Below are 25558 nucleotides of genomic sequence, written 5' to 3'. Positions count from 1 at the left end.
ACTCAAACACACATAAATTTCATTGGATTTATCATATATCCAAGAGAAATTAAATCCTATGTCTACACAAAAGCACATGAATACTCTTCAGAGACAAAAAATGGAAACCCAAACATCCATCAACTAATGAAAGAATAAATAAAATATGGTATATTCCTACAATGAACTGTTATTCAGTAAGAAAGAGATAAAGTACCAGTGCATACCACAACATGGAGGAACCTTACAAGCATTACACTAAATCAAAGAAGCTAGTCACAAAAGACCACATGGTAGATGTTTCTATTTTAATGAAGTGCTCATAATAGGTAAATCTACAGAGCTAAAAAGTAAATTAGTGATTGTCTATAGCAGAGAAAAAATGGAAAGTGATTGCAAATGAATAAGTATTTCTTTTTGGTGATAATTCTATTCTAAAATTTCCTGTAGTAATGGTTGAACAAGTCTACTAATAAACTAAATCCATGACATTTTACTCTTTAAATGGGTAAATTTTATGATATGTGAATTACATATCAGTAAGGCTGTTGTAATAAAGATTTGGAAATTCCTCAACATACAGAGCATTTCTGGCCTTGCTAAAAGAAAGAATAACCTGCAGAAAAACTGTTGAAGTTGTGCTCGTATTTTTCTAGTTCCATTATACAGGGACATTCTTTTCCAGTTTCCGCATTAAGGAAAGAGCAGTCCACAATGATACTGATGCAGATGTCTATGAGATAAATTCTAGGCAGTGCTAAAACTCTGCTGGCTTGAAGAAGTTAGAAACATAGCCTTAGGTATTCAATGTTCTAAGAATGATAGTTTGCTTCCAAATTTCAATATTTCACCCTTAACCCCAAAAGATTTATAGAAGTTCAAGTTCAGCTTCTTCAAGTCTCTACCACTTGTAAATTCACAACTAATTCAATAGAAAAGAGAACACTGAATGTCAATATCCACATTTGTGCTTCTCTTCTCTCTGAGACCTTGGCTCTTCAAGTCCTTTCTTCCTGGGTAGTTCTCTATTGTCTGCAGATTTCTATTTAAATTCTCCTCTATTTTGTTGTTTTTATAAGAGGTTTGGTCTCCAACCCGATATCTGTCAATATCTGAAATTGAAACCTATCTAGTCTATCATAGTCTTCACATTTTTTACTGAACTTTATCTAATTTTCTAACTGACATTATATTTTAATAGTGCCTAGCCCCACAGATGCTAGACTATTGAGTGACTTTGAATTAGATAAAGTAAACTCTCTGGTTGAACAGATTTTTAAAAGTAGACCTTTCTCAGCCAATAGCTTAGAGAAAAAAAATACTAGTTGAAGTTCAGGCTCTACTCCTCTCCACTAGCTAAGTTTTATTGTCAGTGAAAAATTTGCATACATATCCACAGCAACCCTAAGCTATACTTGTGCATAGTTAGTATGTGGTTTAAAAATATTTGTTGACTCCGTGTATACATTTTACTCTCATCTGTAGAAAGATGTAACCACCTTTCTATATTCCTTCTACATATAGACTATGACTGCATGAATCCCAAAATTCTTACAAGGCATAGATAATTCAGTGAATATATCAATATACACAATTGGTGGAGGTATTACTGAAAGTTACAGGGTAAACTGTTCCTATTTTTATGTAGCTATTTTGTCATCATGCTGCTAAAGTTCCACCTGTAGGATATTGATAGACTCATATGAGTTGACATTATGCACAGTGCACAGTTGCCACCCAATTTGTGTTTATGTGACATAACAGCTTAACATCTGAAACACTACCTGTTAATACCTCAGTTTACTTTTAGGTACCTAAAATAGGCACTTCCTACCAATTCCTATCTTTTTCTTGACATTACTTTCCAAGATCCCTAGCCTTGGAATGATTTTAGAGAAACTAAGAAATACATGTGAGTAATTGCACAACTCTTCATAGCATTAATTTTTCTACTTCTTTATTTCCCTCTTTTCCCCTTCATTCCCCACATGTATTTTATCAAAGTCATTTATTCTTTCATCATAATATTATCCATATTACATATTTTCTAATTTTTTTAAAAAAGCCATTAGCAGATATAGGGCTCAAATACATTAGCCCTATGTTGCTTTATTAGCTTTCAGTTGTTACTGTTAGTTTAAAGCTGATACTTTGATTATATTATCAATGGATATGCCAATAAAGGAGTAAAAACATTTAGAATCAAGATGAGTGGGTTCATCACCGCATAGCTATAAAGTAAATTTCAAATATGGTAGTGATATTGTTAAAATTCAAATTAAAAGAGAAAAATTAAATTAATAAGTTGTCATTGTATTCGAATTACTGGGGAGGAATTTATATTTTTGGCAGAGAGTTTGAAGATAATAAAAAAATAAACAGTAAGCCAACAAAAAGGAGGCAATATAGAATTCCCTGGTGACTCAGTGGGTTAAGGATCTGGAATTGTTATTGCTGTGGCTTGGGTTCCTGCTGTGGCATGGTTCCACATGCTGTGGGTGTGGCCAAAAAAAAAAAAAAAACGCAATAATGAGATTGCATCTTAAAAAAAAAATGGTTGCATAAGAAAGAAAATGTTGCCATATTTCACTGTATAGCTCAACTACAGATAATTACATGGAAATAATGTAAACATTAAAGTCAAATCTAAAATTATGGTTAATTTAATGTTGAATATTTATATAATCAAAATTGTTATATATGATACAGATGTAATCTTACATACAAAGAAGTCTACAAAAATGTGAAAAACTGGATAATACACAAAAAATAAACATATTGCTTAGAAAATTGGAAACTAGTACTAGAATAAATTGATAAAAGAATATGAAAATTGAGCTGGGAATCAGGAATAGCAGTTAAGAGTTTGGTTGAGATAAAATTTTTGTTCTACGACATAAGCTGTGTTGAATTTTTTTATTTAAAAAAGGGCATATAGGTTTTCAGGTGATAAGTGAGGAACTGATACTACACTACCCTTACTGCCACAAACAATCATAAAATTAAGAAAAATATATAGAAAAACACACAACAAAGTAATAATACAAAGTTTACTATCTAATAAAAAAATATTGGCTATGTTGGCTATGGAAAGGAAGCAAGAAACTATGGACTGCAAGCAGAATGAAAATGAATCAAAGGATAATAGATCAATAAATCATAAAGATTACATAATTAGCATATAAGGACTTCAAAATAGTTATTATAAATTTATCTAAAAACAGAAATAAAACATGAAATTGAAGAGAAGAAAAATGGAAACTATTTTAAATACAAGAATATATATAAAAAAATAAAAATAAAGTTCCTATGACAAAAAAAAAGAATATATATAATATGAACTCTATGAAAGAAACATGTAGAAGTCGTAAAAATAAAAATATAATATCTGAGCCTAACTGGTTAAACAAGAGATTACATGCCTCAGAAGGAAAGATCACTGAACCCAAATACAAAGAAACAGAAACTAACTACATTGAAAGAAAGAGACCAAAATGATAGAAAAAAATGAACAGAAGCTCAATGACTTGTAAGGGGTCAAAATACATGTAATTGGAGTTCCAAAAGGTGGAAAGAAAGAGGGAGAGAAAAAGATGTTTGGAGAAATAATGACCAATATTACCTGGATTTGATGAAACATATCAACTCATACATCCAATTAATCTCAATAAAACCTAATGAAAAGACAATTATCACTGACTTCTTATCAGAAACAGTAGCAACCAGAAGACAACAGAACAAATTTTCAAGTGCTGAAATAAAAATAATTTTTAAAAGACCCTTCAACATATTGGAACTCTGGATCCAATAAAAATATAAACATAGTGTAAATTAATGACATTTTAATTTTAAAAAACCTGAATGAATATGCCTTCATCAGACCTACATTACAAGAAATGTTAAAGCAAGTTGTTCAAGTTGCAAGGAAATGTTATCAAAAGGAAACTTGGAACTACAAAGGGAACTGAAGAATGCCAGAATGGGATTGAGACACAATGGTAAGAAAACAAAGAAAACATCACAGTGTAGCAGCAGAGGGAAGATCACATGGCAGTTTAACAGGAATGTTCTACATATATATACAGCCTGTTCACACACACATACACATACACAAATCTTCAAGTATTTTCCTTTCATATAAGGATTGAATTTAATCCAAGATTCAACTAATATTTTACCAATTGAAACTTGGAAAGGAAAATCCAAAGGAAAATCTGGTGCAAAAACCCCCTATATAAAACATATTAAGGTAAAATTATCTCTTAGTAATACAAGAACAGAAGCAACATTCAATCTTTCTCCTTATGCTTAACTAAGGAAATCAAGGCTAACATTTGCAATTGTTACAATCAAAAGCATATATCCAAGATCATTTCATTTTTTGTTTTTAATTGTCAACTCTACTAATTCACATGTCTATGATGTTTCAGGAGTAGTGTATGCAAGATTTCTTTTAAATGTTAAAAGTGAGTTTCATGTATAACTGTGATCAAGATTAAAAAAATGAAATTTGGAAAACAAAACCACTAATGAAGCCCATAAAAACTTTAAGCTAACAATTGCAAATCTACACTTTCCCTTCTCCAGCATGTAAGAACCAAATGTTTCTGTTTTCCTTGCAGTCAAGTGACTTCTTTGTGAATTTACTGTGTGAAATATTGTTTTGTTTTCTAATTCAGTCATTTTGGGCCCTTGACAGAACATTGCAGTTGAGAGGATTTATAGTACATGTGCCTACATCAGAGGGAGGAGGGGCGGAGCAAGATGGCGGAGGAGTAGGAGGTTGCGCTCACCTTCTCCCACAAACACATCAAAAAAACACATCTACATGTAAAACGACTCACACAGAACATCAACTGGATGCTGGCAGAAGAACTTAAACCTCCAACAAGGGCAAGAAACTCTTGACATAACTCGGTAGAACAAAAAAAAAAAAGAGAGAAATGAATCAGGACAGGACTAGCATTCCTGAGAGGGAGCTGTGAAGGAGAAAGGGAACTCACATCCTGAGAAGCCACCTAACTGACGGACAGATCAGCTGAGGTGGAGGGACCTCACTCAAAGTCATGGAGAAAAGTGCAGCAGCTGGACTGAGAACAGCAAAGCAGAGTGAGAGCCGCACAGATCATCTGAACCACTGGCCGGAACATCCGGAGATGCTTGGGCAGGGGCTGGGTGCTGAGACTCAGGCTCCGGAGGTCAGTCCCAGGGAGAGCACTGGGGCTGGCTACGTGGGGACAGCCTGAGGGGCTAAGCAGTGCCTTATTGGTGGGGGAGTGGTATGCCACCGGCTGAGGAGGGGAACGCCACAGCAGAGGGAACCCAGGAGAAGGTCCAGACCCGCAGGAGAGGCAAGGCACCATTGTTGGGGAAGGCGGGAGGAGGTGGGGTGGACTGTCATAGAAAACTCCCTGCACCTGAGCATGCATATGCCTGAGGGCTCTCAGAGGGCGGGATGGCTCTGGCACAGGCTACCAGCAGTGAGGAGCCTCTTGCTCCTTTAGGAGAGATTGAGCACTTTTGCAGGCTACCGGTGGCTAGGCACCTCTTGTGTGGGCTAGCGGCATCAGGGGGCTAAGTGCAACTTGGGGCCTCTTGCATAATCTACAGGTGGCAGGGACAGACCACGGCGGTCGTTTCAGAGGCTAGAGGGAAGCATGGCTTGCCACCACTGGGGGCCTGTGAGTGGGATCCACCTGCGACCCCAGTCACCTCAGGGGGTGGCAAAAAAGAAAAAAAGAGGGCACTGCAACCAAGCACCACACACTGTTGCTCTCACTCCCCTGGGAACACACCTGCCCAGCAGCTGCCACTGCCAAATACTCTGGGCGGTGCCCGGACACTTGGTCATTGTCCCTTGCCAAGACCCTACAACTAGGAGCCACTCGTGCAGCACCTCCTGTATGGGCTAAGTGGGACAGGGTGCTTCTTGCATGGTCTGCAGGTGGTGGGAGCAAACTGCCACAGTTATCTCTGACTCCAGAGGTGGGAACAGCCCACTGCCACTGGGGATACCTGAACAAAAATAACTGGCAGCCTCAACCACCTCAGAGGGCACCACAGAGAAGGACATTGTGATGGAACACCACCTGTTGTTGCTCTCGCTCCCCTGGGAGCACACCCGCCCTGCTGCTGCCACTGTGAAACACTCTGGGCAGTGCCCAGATGCTTGATCACTGTCTCTTCCCACAAGCCTGCAACTAGGAGCAGCTTGTGCAGCACCTCCTGTGGGGGCTAAGCAGGATGAGGTGCTTCTTGCATGGTCTACAGGAGGCAGGGGCAAATCACTGCAGTTATCTCTGGCTCCAGAGGTGGGGGAGTAGCTCACCACCAGTAGGGGTCCATGAACAGACAGCACTTGCAGCCCCATTCACCTCAAGGGCACCGCCGAGGAGGGCATTGTGACCGAACACAACCTGCTGGTGCTCTCGCACCCCTGGGAACACATCCACTCTGTTGCTGCCACTGCCAAACACTCAGGGCAATACTGGCATGCCTGATCTCTGTCACTTCCTGGGATCCTGCAACTAGGAGCAGCTGTGCAGCACCTCCTATGTGGGCTAAGTGAGACGGGTTGCTTCATACAAGGTCTACAGGTGGTGGGGGCAAACCACCACAGTTATCACTGACTCCAGAGGTGGTCGTGGCCCGCTACCATTAGGTGTCCCTGAACAGGCACCACCTGCAGTTCCAGTCACCTCAGGGCACAGCATTGCAATCCAACACAAGCTGTTGTTGCTCTCACTCCCCTGGGAACTCATGCACCCTGCTGCTGCTCCTGCCAAATGCTCTGGTCACCTTGTATGTAGATGTGCCTAGAGCTCGTTACCACTTCCCAGGGCCCTGAAACTAGGAGTAGCCTGTGCCACCTTCCTGCAGGTCCTTGCTGCTGTTAAGAGTCCAACGACTAGGCACCGACTGCTGGCCCTACCCATTGCCTCCTTCTCCGTGAAAACACACTGAATATCCTGGAGATAACAGCCTGCTCACACCAAAGAGATAGATAGCAAATATTCAAACTCCCACACCAAAAATAAATAGTAACCCCCCCCAAAAAAATACAAAGGAGTACTTTTACATAGAAGTAGTCTTACATGATTACAGTTTGGCTTCCCTAAACTCACAGAAAAAGAGAAACACAGGCAAGATGAAGAAGCACAGAAACCATTCCAAGTTAAAGCAACAAGAGAATTCACCTAAAGCAGTCAACGATGAAACAGACCTCTGCAGTCTGACAGACAATGATTTCAATAGGGAGATAGAGAAAATACTGAAGGAATTAAGAGAGGATATGAACAGTAATGCAGATTCCTTTAGAAAGAAACTAGAAAATATAAGGAGGAGCCTAGAAAAACTAGAAAATTCATTTGCAGAGATGCAAACTGAGCTAAAGGCAATAATGAGCAGAATGAATAATGCAGAGGAATGAATTAGTGATGTGGAAGATAGAATAATGGAAATCACCCAGTCAGGACAGCAGACAGAAAACCAAATGAAAAAACATGAAAGCAATAAAAGAGACCTATGGGATAATATACAGCAGGCCAATCTATACATAATAGGAATTCCAGAAGGAGAAGAAAAAGAAAAGGGGATTGAAAATATATTTGAAGAAATTATGGCTGAAAACTTTCCAAATCTAAAGGATACTGATATCAAGACAGAGGAAGCACAGAGGACCCCAAACAAGTTGAACCCAAACGGGCCCACACCAAGATATATTATAATAAAAATGGCAAAAGTTAAAGAGAGGATTCTAAAAGCAGCAAGAGAAAAGCAAAGTGTTAATTATAAGGGAACCCCATAAGGCTATCAGCTGATCTCTCAACAGAAATACTACAGGCCAGAAGGGAGTGGCAAGATGTATTTAAAGTGCTGAAAGGAAAAGATTTGCAACCTAGAATACTCTATCCAGAAAGAATATCATTTAAAATAGAAGGGGAAATAAAGAATTTCTCCAACAAACAAAAGCTAAAAGAGTACAGTAATAGTAAACCCATTCTAAAAGAAATACTGAAAGGGCTTCTCTAAATTTAAAAAAAAAAAAAAAAGTAAGAAGAATTAGGATGGATGAAGCCACAACTGGAAAGCAGTCAAAGAAGCCAGCATACAGATCTAAACATGAAGATGTTAAAAAAAAAAAAAAAATCAAAATCACACAATGCGGAGAAGGAAAGTGAGAAAATATTGATTCTTTTTTTGTTTTAATGATGGGTTTGAGCCTATATGACTATCAGGCTAAAGCAGAAAGAGGAAAATGCTTAAATATTTTTAAACTAAGACTCTTAAGTTAAAAGATGAAATAAAATATATTCACCCCAAAAATTTTTGAAGACAAAAGCTCACTTTCTTCCTCTTCCCTTCTTTCTTTTCTTTCTCTTTCTTTTTCTCACTCTCTTTCTTTCTTTCTCCCTTACTGATATTACACTCAATGAGAAATCAAGTCTTGAGAATGTGAACAGTGTATGTTATTAATTCAAAAATCTAAGAGGGAAACTTATTTTTCAGTGTCTAAATTCAGTGATTGCCCTGGTCATGATTTACTCCATATTAGCTTGAAATTTTTAACAATATTGAGAAACAGAAGACAGACCCTGAAATAAATGCTCATTTCTAACTATTGAATTCTGAGCTGTGTCCCTTTTCACTTTTCTAATTTCTCTTTTTCACACAGATGTAAAATTATATAGACATAATTACTGATGTAGCACTGCATGTTCATGGTGAATACAATAAGTCATACCTGTTTATCTTTTAGAGGTTATATTTGTTCGTCAAAATTAATGCTCTCCAATGTCATTTTCTCTTTTTTGCTCTTGGCCCTTTGGAAATCTTTCTGGATATCATTTTTTGCCCAAGTTATTCCTAAAAAGAATAGACCACTCAACTGAACACAAAAGGCATACAGAATGCATCAGGGCTTCAGGATGCAACAAATATTTGTAGCTTATTATGTGTTTCCTTTGCCCCTGGAAAGAGAGATTTTTCTGGATGTTTCATAGCTATAGATGGAATAAGGTAACTAATATCTGAAAGCAACAGTACAAGGAAGAGTCACAAAAAGTCAAAGAGTATAATCTATTGATGGAAAGGATAAGTGTATCAGCTTTTCTCTTATGTTTCAATAAATAATGAAAACCTTATTCATATATAAGTGACTTTTTGTAATTCTTACCATGGTAATACACATATTACAAATAACTTTTGACTAAAGTTTTGATCTTTCCTACTAATTTTTAGAATGATATTTGTGAAAGGAGTTACATTACTTTCTACCAATATATTGAATAAATCTGAATTTATTCCTGCCCAGTTTGCAGCAAGAACAATACTTTGAAGAAAATAATGTAAATTTCCCCCCTCCCTTTCTCTCTTCCTCTCTTTCTTCCTTTCAGATTTCTGGACCAGTTGAGAATTTTACTGGCTGCATAGAAATTATAGAAATCAATAACTGGAGATCTTTCATCCCATCCAAGGCAGTGAAAAAAATTCATATTGACAGTTGCAGGTAAAATACTGCTAATGATTTTTCAAATACTTGTTCAAATAATCACACAAAAAGTAGCATATTCATTTGAAAACATTTAATCATGACTAGAATATATTTCCTTCATTTTGTTTTCTTTTCACACTTTCACATTTTACTTTACTTTCTTTACAGACTAGAGCATTTTTAAGCTATATCTCAATTAATTGGACCATTTATTTATAATGGATTTCTGCTTTGTGCTGTTTAATTTTCACTATATATACTAACAAATAATCAGTTAAAGATGATCAGAAAAATTATTTATTAGAGCATTTCAAATATAAGCATGCTGACAATCATGCATGTGGTGTATTGTTTAGGGTGTTAAAATGTTTCTTCTACAACATTACTCTCAAAAAGTTGTCATTGTACTTAATTTTTCATTATTATTAATGACATTCCTTTCAATCTGCTTCTGGATATAGAAATCTACCTGGGTGTGTATGGGGGCAAGAGGTCAGAAGAGCATGAAAGCATGTGTGTCAACAGAAGAAACATATTGATATATTCTACAAAAAACCTTTAAAATATTGAAATTCTACTATTCGCTATGGTCTAAGGTGAATTAGCAGTCATACAGTGACTATTCTTAAGGAGTTTATAGTGTAGTAGAGAAGATATTGAAGAAATTTTTAAACAAATATACAAATGCGAAGAGTGCTTTAGGAAAAATAAAAGCAGAATGCTATAAGAACTGTACATATTTGAATATCATCAAATCTGCTTCCTTCACAGGTAGGAAGAAATTAAGGAAATACTTCATAAAGTAAAAAGATAGTTTATTCCGCCTTTAGCTAATAAATTTAAAACATAGTTGTGGCACCTAGGATACAGTGGTGGACAGGGTGCTTTTTTGTTTGCTTGTTTTGTTTTGAATGAAATGAAAATTTAGTATCTTACATTATTCACACTTGATGTGTGTTAGCAATTTTAAAATAAATAAACACAGTAAATCCTTCTATTTTACAGTTTATTCCTTTTTTGCTCTTTTTAGGGCCGCACCCATGGCATATGAGGGTTCTCAGGCTAGGGGTCAAATCTGAGCTGTAGTTACTGGCCTACACCACAGCCACAGCATTACCAGGTCTTGAGCCATGCCTTGACCCACAGACATGCTGGATCTTTAACCCACTGAGCAAGGCCAGGGATCAAACTCATGTCCTCATGGAAGCTAGTCAGATATATTTCCACTAAGCCATAATGGGAACCTCTTACCATTTATTCCTAATTTTTGTTTGCAGTCTATCTCCATTTTTGATTGACTGACAGTTAGTTGTATTTCCTAAGATTTAAGACTGAGATTCTTTGCTCTCTACCTTCTGTGTTAAATACTGTGATCTGTTAACTGATACCTAAATAAATTAAGAGAAGTCACTAGTAAATTCCTTGAAAATGATATAATCATTTGATGATTTCTATTATCATCTGCAAATTTAGCAATTTGATAAACTTCTCTTTATTTTATAAAAGACCAATTTAACTCTTGTAAGAAGGAGTATAAAATGAAAATTAAAATTGTGTGATCTCAGCTACCTGCAAGCCAATTCTTCACCTTGTATTTCCCTAGTCTTTCTTCTCTAAAAGACCTGTTTTATTTACTTCCAATACCATTAGGGTATTTGGCCTCCATTTTGCAATATCAGTTCTTCAGCCACTATGCAGTGATATTATCACCATTACAATATCCAACACAGCTGTTGACATAGAAAAGGCTAACGCATTGTATTTAGAGTTAGGGCAAGTGGGAGACTAGGAAACTTCTCTGGCATTTACTCTGTACCTCTCACTAACCACTACTATTTCTCCTGAGAGGTACTCTATTGGATTGGTTCATGATATATTTTTAAAAGGCTAATTATGCAAATTATTGGCTGTATAAGATTTAAAATTTTCGCATTCCTCAGTCTTATTCTCTGTAAGTCAGAAAAGTAATCTTTCTTTCACATAATTACAAAGATAAAATTAGACTCTTTTCTTTGTTAAGAGTTCAGTGACATGGGCCTTCTTTGCTCAATTTGCTACCATCTCCAGAAAGTTGCACCTTCTATGCCTTTTTCCAGAAACCCCTTCCCCTTCCTCGTGCTCTTCTTTAACTGATCCACTGCTTCTCAGCTTTTAGACCTCACCTTTGTGATGGCCTCATCAGATAGGCCTTCTCAGACCACCCAAAATAAAGTGACCTCCCTCCTATGTCTCCTAGTCATGACTTATTTCCATTATTTGTTTTTTACTGTTTAGGAGAGATGCCATTGTTTGAATGTATTTATTTATTTTCTCATAGTTTCTTGGATGACTCCCTTCAGTATGACCTGAGCTTTTTGCAGACATGGACTCTGTGGGCCTCTTTCACTGCTCTTCTCTCAGAGCCGAGAAGAGTATATGCTCAAAGGCATGCTATATAAAATTATCTTATGATTCTACTATGCTAATTTCTTCAATTTTTTTTCTTTTTTCTTTCTTTCTTTTCTTTCTTTCTTTCTATTGATGTATAGTTGATTTATAGTGTGTTAATTTATGCTTTTTAGCAAAGTGATGTGTGTGTGTGTATATATCTATATATAAAATAGTTTATCATAGGATATTGAATATAGTTCCTGGGCTGTACAGTAGGACCTTACTGTTTATCCCTTCCATGTGTAATAGTTTTTATGAAAATTAGACAGGGAGTTCCCATCGTGGCACAGTGGTTAATGAATCCGACTAGGAACCATGAGGTTGCGGGTTCGATTCCTGGCCTTGCTCAGTGGGTTAACGATCTGGCATTGCCGTGAGCTGTGGTGTAGGTCGCAGACGTGGCTCGGATCCCATGTTGCTGTGGCTCTGGCATAGGCTGGCAGCTACAGCTCCAATTCAGCCCCTAGCCTGGGAACTTCCATATGCCGCGGGAGCGGCCCAAGAAATGGCAAAAAGACAAAAAAAAAAAACAAAACTAGACAGACCCACCAAATCAAGCAAATGTAAATGATGAGCATCATGAAGATTGTCAGTTTCCCTTTTTTTGCAAATATCTGGCTTAATGAAGATACTGGATTCTGATATATACTTCTGCATTCAGCTTGTCCAATAATTGTTCTATTTGAGGTATCTGAAGAAATTCAATGTTCACATAGATATGTGCTTGGAAATAATAGGGATATTTAGTAGACTTTTAGGGCAATTGGGAATATTCATCTTTGATATTACATCAAAGCTTGTTAAGTCATAGATTGTTAAGGTTAGTTGCACTGTGAAATGTGAAACTCAATGAACTTTGCATATTCTTTAAATTAAAATCCATTGTTCTATCTTGAATTTTGAATGAATCTCTTATGCATAATTTTGTACCATGTCTAGAAAAATATTTGTTCCTTGAGTTAGGTAACCCAAATATCCAAATATATCATTATAAAATATTGAAAAATCTTATCTGTAAATATCCCTTCCAGTTTATTTTTTTATGTGGTTATTGTTTGGGTGTTTTTTTTGTTTGTTTGTTTGTTTGTTTGTTTGTTTTTTGGTGCTTACTTAAAATATTCTACCAAGCTTTTTCCCCAATGATAGCAATGATGATTATATTTATCCATATAACAAATCCTTTCACCTTTGGATTAATTGTTATGTTATTTCCTATATTTTTTATAGTCACCTATAATTACTTCACCAGTGTTCATAATAACTACAAGCAAATGCTTCAGGCAGGAACTTTATCACCATGTATTGGCTTGTGTCTTGTGCCAAGAGTATGAAAGTTTGATCTCTCATTCAGGTTCAGTGGTAAAGTACCAATGTAATATGATGTCAGTAACAGCTAAATTAGTTTTCTTTGAATGTATGCCCAGAGTGGTTTGACAGATCATATTGTAATTATATTTTTATTTTTTTAAGTAATCTCCATATTGTTCTCCATAGTGGATGTACCAATTTACAGTCCAACCAACAGTGTAGGAGGGCCCTCTTTTCTCACTGCTCTCTCTAGCATTTATTGTTTGTAGACTTTTCGACGGTGGTTTTTCGGATCAGTTTGAGATGATATTCATAGTTTTGATTTACATTTCTTTAATAATTAGTGGTGTTAATCATCTTTTCATGTGCTTTTTTGGCCATCTCTTGGTCTTCTTTGGAGAAATGTCTGTTTAGATCTTGTGGCCATTTTTTAATTGGGTTGGTTTTTTTGATATAAAGCTGTATGAGCTGTTTGTGTGTTTTGGAAATTAATTCCTTTTCGGTAGCATAATTTGAAAATATTTTCTTCCGGTCTATAGGTTGTATTTTTGTTTTATTTAGAGTTTCACTTGCTGTGCAAAAGCTTTTAAATTTAATTAGGTCCCAGTTGGGTTTTTTGGGATTTTTTTAATTTTTTATTTTATTTTTTAATTTTTTTTAATTTCCTGATAGATTTTTTTTTTCCTACTGTATAGCATGGTGAGCCAGTTACACATACATGTATACATTCTTTTTCTCACATTGTCATGCTCCATCATAAGTGACTAGACATAGTTCCCAGTGCTACATCCCATTTGTTTATTTTTATTTTTATCTCCATTACTCTAGGAGATGGATCCAAAAACATATTGCTATAAATTATATCAAAGAGCATTCTACCTATGTTTTCCTCTAGGAGTTTTACAGTATCTGGTCTCACATTTATGTCTTTAATCCATTTTAAGTTTATTTTTTGTATGGTGTTAGAGAATGTTCTAATTTTATTCTTGTACATGTGGCTGTCCAGTTTTTCCAGCACCATTTATTGAAGAGACTGTCTTTTCTCTGTCATATATTCTTGCCCCTTTTGGCATAGATTAGTTGACCATAGGTGTGTGGGTTTATTTCTGGGATTTCTATCCTATTCCACTGAAGTATATTTCTGGTTTTGTGCCAGTACCATACTATTTTGATGACTGCAGCTTTGTAGTATAATCTGAAGTTAGGGGGCCTGATTCCTTCAGCTCAATTTTTTTTTCTCAGGATTGCTTTGGCTATTTAGGGTCTTTTTGGTTTCCGTACAAATTAAAAATTTTTTTGTTCTAGTTCTATGAAAAATGCTATTGTTATTTTGATAAGGACTGAAGTGAATCTGTAGATTGCCATGGGCAATGTGATCATTTTGACAGTATTGATTCTTCTGTCCAAGAACATGTTATATCTTTCCATGTGTTTGTGTCATCTTCAATTTCTTTCAGCAGCAGCTTATAGTTTCAAAGTACAGGTCTTTTGTCTCCTTAGGTATCTTAATTCCCAGGTATCTTATTCTTTTTTTTTTTTTTTTTGGCCATGCCCACAGCATGTGGAAATTCCTGGGTTAGGGGTCCAACTCATGTCATAGCAGTAACAACACCAGATCCTTAACCTACTATGCCACCAGAGAGTTCTGGTATTTTTTTCTTTCTGGTGCTAACCCATTTCACTTAGCATACTGTCTGCCAGGTTTAGGTATGTTGCCAAACTTCAATTCTAAGTTGTGTATTGTGCCTTCCCTAGAACCTGTCCCTTCTTACTATTCTAGGAATCCTTAACACCTGACACTATGGAAACTCATTTTAATTTTTTCCTATCATATTAAGAAGAGCAATTAACTTTCATAAAGTCACTTTGTTTTTACTTCTGCACCATGCCTAAAAGCCTATATTTTCAGAATTAAATGTTCTACCATAATATTTTACAAATAAAGGCAGTTCTTTCCCTAAAAGTAAGTAATTTTTTTTCTTATTACACAGATTTGATCACAAAACATGGTTAATATGCTGCAATTCCAGGATTGCCTCTGCTGTGTTATATAAATGGGGACTAGAGAGCCTATTAACTGCTGGTTAACTTGGTAGTTTTGTGAAAAGTTATTTTTGACTCAAGTTGGTGTATTAATGTGGCATAAGAGTTAACATCAGATATACTTAGTTTCCAAGTTCAGCTCTAATGGTTCCTATCAATGTAACCTCTGTACTTCAATGTCCCTGCCTGTAAAATAAGGACAATAATAATGGTTGACATGAGGATTGAATGAAATTGTATAGAAGAAATGCACTTAGCACAACCTCTGGACAAAGGGAGGGCTTCCATTTTGGAAACTGTTATAATTAGCCATCTTCAGATATGTTTATTTGAACACATTTACAATCAACTAGGAGAATGGTTATCTAAGAAGAATAATGATTTCCATGAGAACTTCAAACGTGCTACCTTTAAGTATCTATTTTTTTTCAATGCAAAACAAACAAAATGATACATGAAAATAAACAAGAAATACGTGCAAAGACAATTAGAAGCAGGGTAAAAACAAGAAATTCATAGGTTTTGTTATACTATAAATTGGGTTCATTTCTGTTTCAATTTAATTTTTTCATTTTGCATAAGCTTTTTTAAATTAAATGTATTTTCATTGTTCTGCATTGTAGAAACTTGCCAATGTTCTATTCCTGTCTCATTCAAATATTTGTGCATTGTATGCTTTCCTTGACAATTGAAAGATATCAATATTTATATTTTAAAGTCTATTTTAATACTTGGGAAACAGAATATACAGGAAAAAGAAAGTATTTTTAGTTTTGCAGTGAAATGGATATAGTTAGCTTTTATATAAACAAATATAATTAAATCTGATAGAATTTGATAGGACTCTTCTTTAAATATTGCTGTTTTAGATTCTTATAATATATAAGATGCTTCATTATTATGAAAAATAGAAGCACCGTTCTTTTTGGAATAATAGTACCTAAGGTAGTGTTCATGATTAATGATGATCGTGCAAAAGCTTCAAAACAGTGATGAAACTGTAGGGGTCATATACCTCAGTGTCCTCAGGCTTCTATATACTGTGCTGTGCTCCAGACATATTTTATTTTCAATTTCTACTTTTGGCATTATTGATATAAATCTTCCAAATGCTTACCATTACTTTCAGAATAAGAGCTAAGTTCTCTACAAGCTTTACAACAGAACAGTCATATACCCCCTCCAAAATATAACATTGACCCATAGAAGTAGTGGCACAAACAAGAATACATTTGCTCCATTCCCTCCACCACCCACCCTTCTTACATCTGGGTGGCACTGTGGAGCTAGTCTTCATCGATGGAATATAAGCCCAAGTCAAGTGTCTGATCTCTGGCATAAGATGTTCAGGAAGTTCAGTGGTTGTCATTAACCAGCTGAAGAGGACATCGGGGATCTATCTTATGATTGAAGTAAAGCTAACTATTTCAAGAATCCCTCCCCCAAAAAGAATTAAGAATATATAATGTCTGAGTTCCTGCTGTGGCACAGTGGGTTAAGGACCTAGGGTTTCCACAGTTGTGGTATAGGTCACAGCTGCAGCTCAGGTTCAGTCCCCAGCCCAGAAACTACCACTATGTCGTGGGTACAGCCAAAAAAGAAAAAAAAAAAAAAAGATACATAATGCTCTGAGCAACAAAAGTTTACAAATTAAGATCTATCAGTGATATACAGGAACTAAGCCATGCAATAATGATAACTCAGAAGATGCTCCATGTCCTCCAAGCATTTGTTCAGATGACCTCAAGGTAGCTGTCATAAGTGGAGCGATAAACATATAAAAGGATCCCAAGGCAACAGAAATAAAGCAAAAATAAACTAATGGAACCTAATCAAACTGACAAGCTTTTGCACAGCAAAGGAAACCATAAAAAAAAACCCAGAAAGACAACGTACAGAATGGGAGAAAATAGTTTCAAATGATGCAACTGACAAGGGCTTAAACTCTAAAATATACAAACAACCGTTGTTATACAACTCAACAGCAAAAAAGCCAACAACCCAATTGAAAAATGGGCAAAAGACCTGAACAGACATTTCTCCAAAGAAGATATATAGATGGCCAATAAGCACATGAAAAAATGCTCAACATTCCTAATTATTAGAGAAATGCAAATCAAAACTACTATGAGATACCACCTCATACCAGTCAGAATGGCCATCATTAATAAGTCCACAAAATAACAAATGCTGGAGGGGGTGTGGAGGAAAGGGAACCCTCCTGCACAGTTGGTGGGAATGTAAATTGGTGCAACCACTATGGACATCAGTATGAAGGTACCTTAGAAATCTATACATAGAACTACCATATGACCCAGCAATCCCACTCTTGGGCATATATCCAGACAAAACTTTCCTTAAAAAAGACACATTCACCCGCATATTCATTGCAGCACTATTCACAATAGCTAAGACGTGGAAACAACCCAAATGTCCATCAACAGATGAATGAATTAAGAAGATGTGCTATATATACACAATGGAATACTACTAAGCCATAAAAAAGAACAAACTAATGCCATTTGCAGCAACATGGATGGAACTAGAGACTCTCATATTAAGTGAAGCAAGTCAGAAAGAGAAAGACAAATACCACATGATATCACTTACACCTGGAAAGTAATATATAGCACAAATTAACCTTTCCACAGAAAAGAAAATCATGGACTTGGAGAACAGACTTGTGGTTGCCAAGAGGAGGGGGAAGGGGTGGGATGCACTGGGAATTTGGGGTTAATAGATGCAAACTATTGCCTTTGGAATGGATAAGCAATGAGATCATGCTGTATAGCCCTGGGAACTATATCTAGTCACTTATGATGGAGCATGATAAAGTGAGAAAAAAGAATATATATGTGTATGTGTGACTGGGTCAATTTGCTGTACAGCAGAAAATTGACTGAACACTGTAATCCAGCTATAATGGAAAAAAATAAAAATCATTAAAAAATCATGAAAATTTAAAAAATTAAAAGAATTTTTAAAATCTTTAAAAAAGGTATAAAGGGAGAAGAAAAACAAAACATAAAGCCAGCCTGATAATTAGGACAAGTTAAGAACATAGCAAGTTGTTACTAATATGGACAAGGTTAGATGCAAACAAATCAAGTGCTTCCCTTATGTTAATGGAAGTGTACTGTCAAAAAAAAGCAAAGATCAAAAAAATTTTAAAAAACTGTAAATATAAATCTAATGCCCTCAAATTTATACCATTGTGAAACACTATGTGAAAGGTCTGCCTTCCCCAAGGGGCACATACTGCCCAGGGCCCAGTTAGGACATGACCAGAGAGGGGGTCCAGGCAACAGGGACAAGGGATCTGTCTAATGAAATAACTAACTCTCTACAGATCTGAGGCAGAGTTGTCATAGTGGATAACTTCCTGCTTTTCATCCTCTCTATGCATTCCGACTCTTCCCTTTATGGGATGGCATTCTATGCAATTATCCTCTCTCTGCTCCACCCATTCACATTAAGGGTAGGGACTGCTTTTGAGTCTGTAAGAAGCCACAGCCAGCTCTAACAGAAAGGACTGGACATCACTCAGAAAGCCTTGACTTTGTACCTGGTGTAGTGACTGGATGAGATTGTGTGCTCTGTCTCTTGGGAAAGGGCTAGGTGTGTTCTATATGGGAGAAGGGGGTCATGTATGGATATTTAAGAGACTAGGGGCACAGCCTAAGGGAATCTTGCTTTTACTAAAGGTAGCTGCAGAGAGAAGGATGACCTTTTACAGGCTCCCTTCCCCTCGGTCAGAGATCAGCAAATTGCAGCCACTGGCTGAGTTCAGCCCACCATCTACCTGTCCTCCCAAGGCCAAGAACAGAGAAGGCTTTTTACAATTTTAAATAGGAATTAAAAAAAATAATGTTCTATGATACTTATTAAATAAAATTCAAATCTCGGTGCCCATAAATAAACTTTTACTGGAACACACCCCACCCAATCATTTACATACTATCTATGGCTGCTTTCAGGTTATAACCATAAAGCTGAGTAGTTGTGACAGAGATGTATGGCCTAAAAAAAAAGCTTAAAACATTTACTATCTCTTAACAGAAAAGGCTTGCCAATTGCTTATATAAGTGGTACCACAGAACTTATTCTTAGCCAGAAAATAGATGAGGACAGAAGAATCCTAATGTCCTGAGTCACTGAGTGGAGAAATATTTCCCTCTTGATCCCACTGAGTAGGAAGGCAAGCATTGGACAGTTAAGCAAGTAAAAATGAATGGTTGTTAGGCCTAGAAATTTACTAGTTTAATCCTTACAGCAGTGAAGATTATACAAATTAATATGGGTAGCTCAATTTTTAAGCTACCAGAGTGCCAGGGAGTTTCTGTTTAGCCTTGAATGTCTTTACTTCTCTGGTTCCATCGCATCCTTCTAGTGTCTGTCTTACCATCCCTCCCTTCCTACATATATATTCCTCAATTTTATAATATTTTTAACTCCACTATGCTGTGGATATCGAGCTACATAAAGAACGACTTTCTGTCATTAAGGAACTCATAGCATCTTAAGGGAAGAACACATTGACAATGATCGTGATAGTCAATTACCATATAAATACTTCCTTGAGCCATAAGAGTGACTGTGATTGATGGAAAGACACCAACAGATACAGCAAAAGTCACTCAATGTAGGTGTAGGATGTGGACTTAGGAGCACACAGTCACCTACGCTGGGCTGAGTCCAAGTCAGGGAGACCCTGCACTGGCCCTTAATTCCAAAGGAGGGATGCAGCTACAGAAGACGCTGCTGGGTGTGGTGTCCAGTCCTTTCAGGTCTTTCAAGAAACACTGATCATGACAATCAAGGCTCCTTTTCTACAGACTCTGGCAATGTGGCTGCTTACCCAACAGGTACTTAACTGGTAACTTCGGAGAATCATGTGTGCTTACTACAAGACAATATAAAGCAAAAGTTAAGTTCTTGAGAATACTATTTGGCCCCAACTTGGTTTGACCTCAGTTGTGCCTGATGTTTATCCCTATAATATTTATCCTTTCATTTATTCAGGAAATATATGTTGGCCTCTTAACTGATGGTTAAGTTCTTTTCTAGGTATTGAGACATAAAGACATACAAAGCAGGCCCTGTCTGCCCCTCATGAAGCATCATCTGGGGCATTTTCAAGAGAAAGGGGTGGGGGAGGGGAAATGCCCCCACCCAGCCAGAGCAGGCATCGCATCTCAGAATAGGCACTTTACTTTGTTTCCCTCCTTCAGAGTCTGAAACACTTTTCAAGCATTGGAGGGAGTTAGAGGCTTCCCATACCAAGAGCATCCCTATCATGGTGGTGAATATCATCTTTCACAAATGTATTGGGATACAGCAAAACAAATCCAAAACAAAACCACGAATCATTCTCCTAGTTATGTAAGTGGTTACATACGGCTATATACATATAATAATTTTTATATAATTTTATGTGGCACAGAAGAAATATATCTATCTCAGCTTGGGAGAAGATAGGTATGATTTAAAAAGGAAAGCATGCCTGATATTAGTTCTAAAGTAAGAGTTTAACCAGAATAATATGGAAAAGTATTCCCTCTAAAAATATAGACTTTTTAATGGGTTATTTTGAGTTTCTGGAGGGGAATACAAAACACAGAAGTCATAAAAGACCAACTTCAAAATGTAAGCTCCAATGAGATGATGAAGGTTTGGTAGGTGAAGAGTTTGGGCCTGTGAGAGGTACGTTCAGACCTGCTTTTATATGGATCAGCTGGATTGTTGTATCTTGTTTGGAGCCTAAAATTCAATATACAGCACTGGACTTAAGGAGACCATATAGGAAGCTATTTCAATAAACTAAGAAAACGTGAGTACCTGACTCAAGTTGGCAGAGACGGGCAATGGATGCATTTGCTGTTTAGAAGGAACAGCAGCTAGATTCAGCTACTGAGTGTCAAGCAGTTTAAGAAGAAAAGATGGCAAGACTGATTCAAGATTTTTGCTGAGGTGTCAGTGTACAGTAGGCAGCATCAGAAAGTAGCACCAGAGGAGACACAAATGTTGATGGTGTATCAGCCTGGGGTCCTCCTGTGCTGCTCCTTTATTAAAGAATGTAATCCCAGGGAGCAGAAGAGAGAAAAGGGGAGAGTTGGGAGTTCCCATCATGGCTCAGAGGTAACGAACACGACTAGTATTAATGAGGATGCAGGTTCAATGTCTGGCCTCGCTCAGTGGGTTTAGGATCTGGCATTGCCATGAGCTGTGGTGTAGGTCTCAGACACAGCTTGGATCCCGCATTGCTGTGGCTGTGCTGTAGGTCAGCAGCTGCAGCTCTGATTCAATCCCTAGCCTGGAAACTTGCATATGCATCAGGGGTGGCCCTAAAAAGACAAAAACAAAAGAATGAAAAGGGGAGAGTGATATAGTACTTACAGGAGGAAGTGCACTCAGGCCAGAGATGCCTGACAGTAAATGGGACAGAGGGTTCAGTCTCACTGGACTCTCTTAAAGGCCATATCAGTGACTGCCTCTCAGGACCATCCTTCCAGGAGGGCGAAGGAGGTCATGCTGAGCAGCAGCTTAAGCTGAAAGGAGTGACCCAAGTCCCTAGAAATGGTGAGACTCAGAGGATCTGATACAGATACTAGCATGCAAATTTCCATTTTGGACATGTAAATTTGAACTCCTATGGAAATAAGCCTCTGGCTAGATATGTACAGCAGGCAGATTTATATTAGCAAATCTTTGGTTTAATGTTATGAATTAAAAATATTTGAGAATATTAAATATAAAAATTGCAGATAAAATCATAAAAGTGAACAAAGATACCCAAGGAAAGTTTGCAGATTTGGAAGAGCAACAGGCCAAGTGCAAACATCTGTGTACATTGACTTCTTTCTACAGCTGTCAGTCCATAAAGCACATGGAAGTGATGGCTCTTTGGAGGGTCTTCGATTGTCTTTTTGAATAATTTCTTGCAGCAGAGCAACATAGTGTTCTTCACAGGTGTTCTGTTTACCTAGATGCTTTGTAATTCCTCTATCTCATTTGGGGACACATGAGTTCATTCATTCAGTTATTCAAAAATTTGTATTAGAGCCCTTGTTAAGTGTTTGCTACTCAAGGCTGAGCTTCCCGGACTTGGATCCTGACTCCGAGGAACATTCAGTGAGGTTACTTCATACCAACAGTGGAGACTCCAAAAGTTCACATTAAGTCCAGCTGTGAAAGCATGATGATCTTTCAAGTCTACTATCAAGCACAATATATGTTTATCAAGATATGGAGGACATTCAAGATGTCTCCTCTCTTTTAAAAAAAACAATGCCATAATGCCCACTCTAAGGACAAAGGTTAGATGCAACTACAGGTTATCATACTAACTAAGTGAAGTAAGTCAGAAAGACAAATACCATATAATATCACTTATATGTGGAATCTAAAATATGATACAATGAACCTATCTATGAAAGAGAAACAGACTCACAGACATAAAAACAGGCTCATGGTTGCCAAGGAGGAGGGGGTTGGGAGGATGGAGTAGGAGGTTGGAGTTAGCAGATGTAAGCTATTATATAGAGAGGGGTTCAGCAACAAGGTCTTAACTGTATAGCACAGAGAACTATATTCCATGTTTTATGATAAACCATAATGGAAAAGCAATATTTTTAAAAGGATATATATATATATATATATATATATATATATATCCTATATATATATATATAATATTTTTAAAGGATATATATATATCCTTTATATATATATATATAATATTTTTAAAGGATATATATATCCTTTATATATATATATATAATATTTTTAAAGGATATATATATATCCTTTATATATATATATATAATATTTTTAAAGGATATATATATATCCTTTATATATATATATAATATTTTTAAAGGATATATATATATCCTTTATATATATATATAATATTTTTGAAGGATATATATATATATCCTTTATATATATAAAGGATACACACACACACACACACCTGAGTCTTTACTATACAGCAGAAATTAACACAACATTGTAAATCAACCAAACTTCAATAAACCAAACCAAAAAAAAGGCAGAGGTTGGCATTTGGAAATGTTTGATACCATTGATATATAAATGCTGGTGATCATATGTCTCCTGACATCGAAGCAGGACAAGAGCCTCCATATTACTCTATTGCTAACATCACAAAGATTGGAACTTCCAAGGACAATCCACTAGTTACACATCCACTCTATAGCTGTTGTGATGAGTGTACTGAGATATAAATTAATTTTATTTATCACATTGGTGAGCAAGAATATATAGCATTCAATCCTTTTCATTATTCCTTATGTATATTTCACATCTTTCATTTTCACATTCTGGTAATCATTGCTAATTAGATGATAAAATTGCAAGGATTTAATAAGCATAGTTGTAATATTTTATAAAGACATATATAAAATCATATCCCATGAAAATAGTTGTCAACTTCTGAATGGTACATGAATTATTTTAACAGATATTGGAAAACAATTGCATTGTCCCTTTTTAGTTGATATTGGAAGAGTGGCTAAAGGCAGTGATGTAACTAAGGCAAATAGAGTGAAAATATCTGACTTTTCAATGTTACTTTCCATGTATATGGTTTTAACATCTAGTAAGCCATTGAACTTTTCACTAAACTTTGTTATTTCAATTATTTAAAATGGAAACAAAAACCGAGTGCTTGGTTTTATATACCAGCTAGCCATGTCTCATCAAATACCCAGCATTTCCAGATTTTGTACTAGAAAGGCTCTGTTTTACAAACATTATTGTACCATATGGTATTACTATAAAATAAGGTAGGAAAATTAGACAAAATGTATCTTCTAAACACATAAAAAGAACTCATTCACTATAGACAAACTAATGAAAAGATTTCACCAAACTCAGGCCTATGTAACTATAAAAGTACTAAAAATGTCAAATGAAATACATATTGTCTTATTCCTTAAGAGAATATAATGATAATGGTCAAAAATATTACTTTTTTGCATTGATATACCTTGAGTCTTAGAGCCTGTTAGAGAAAACTCACCTTGACAGTGTGATAGACAAGATGGTTTAAGATCCTATTTTCCAATTCAAATATCTCTTATTCACATATGACATTTTCTTATTTTGAAAATTCCACAATATCACTGCAAACTAGAGCAGATAAAAAGTGGTCCTGTTCTAATATCTCTGCCTCTGTCACATGAAAACGTGGCTAAAGAACATCTCTATCTGCTGATGCAAACTTTATATCCATGTGACCAATAGTCTAGGGACCCCCACAGAGAAACATTTCCAGTGCAGATAATGGATTCAGAACAAAAATCAGGCCCCACTTCATTAATTGTATCATTTTTCCTTTTTGTTGGGAAGATGTGTTATGATCCTTCAGCATTTGAAGTTTAAATTCCTTCAACTCCATACTGGCTTCAAGTTGAAGTCCAGGCTCTTTGGCAAGGCCTGCCAGACTCTTCCCAGTGTCCCTGTGCTACCCTGGGGGCCTGAGTCAGGGCAGGTGTGGAGTAGGACATCTGAAACTCAGGACTAACCCAAATGCATGGGCTATGACTCTAACTTTAAGAAAGTAAACTTATGGAGTTCCCATTGTGGCGCAGCAGAAAGGAAACTGACTAGGATCGGTGAGGATGCAGGTTTGATTCCTGGCTTCGCTCAGTGGGTTAAGGATCTGGCATTGCCATGAGCTGTGGTGTAGGTCATAGATGTGTCTCAGATCTGGCATTGCTGTGGCTGTGGTGTAGGTCAGCCACTACAGCTCCAATTCAATGCCTAGCTTGGGAACCTCCATATGCCATGGGTGTGGCCCTGAAAAAGCAAAAAAAGGGGGGGGGGACTTACATCTGTTCAAATCCCACTTTATTGCCAGAAATGTGCTAAATACTTTATTTCCCATTAAAATAACATATGTGGAAATGAGAAAACTTGAGGTGAGATGTTTAGAAACATGTACAGAAGCTTACAAATACTGTAAGGTGTGGCTAGAATTTCATCCCAGCTTTTGAGCTTCTGCTAATAGACAAGAAATGACAAACTTTAGTTATCAACGTCCCCAAAGAGATGCCTAATGTGTTCATTCATTCACTTGTCTATTATTCATTCCATGAATATTTTAAAACACTCATTGTGGATCAGGTTGTGTTCACTATATATCTGGGCTCTAAAAACACAGTGCAAACTAATGAAGTCCTTGCCATCACAGAATTAACATTCTAGTAGAGGAAGTGAGCAATGGACTGATAAATGAATTGGCCCTACTGTAGGAAATAAGTGATATGTAAAGGGAAT

At 36.5% G+C, this 25558-nt stretch overlaps 1 protein-coding gene across 1 annotated transcript in view; it reads left to right on the top strand.

Moving 5' to 3' along the window:
• The window catches only part of EYS (EGF-like photoreceptor maintenance factor), a 1392725-nt gene that overhangs the window by 924449 nt on the left and 442718 nt on the right, over positions 1 to 25558 (top strand). The window contains exon 28 of the mRNA XM_084958241.1: positions 9375 to 9487. Within this exon, the coding sequence (XP_084814367.1) occupies positions 9375 to 9487 (113 nt within the window). The remainder of the gene's footprint in view (positions 1 to 9374; positions 9488 to 25558) is intronic.

Source organism: Sus scrofa, chromosome 1, assembly GCF_054392235.1.
Source record: "Sus scrofa isolate SSC_HxYL_T2T_F1_AM1 chromosome 1, Sscrofa_HxYL_maternal_Yorkshire_Landrace_v2.0, whole genome shotgun sequence".
NCBI classification, from domain to species: domain Eukaryota; kingdom Metazoa; phylum Chordata; class Mammalia; order Artiodactyla; family Suidae; genus Sus; species Sus scrofa.
The sequence above is the reverse complement of the archived record's forward strand: the minus strand, read 5'-3'. Positions and strand labels throughout refer to the sequence as shown.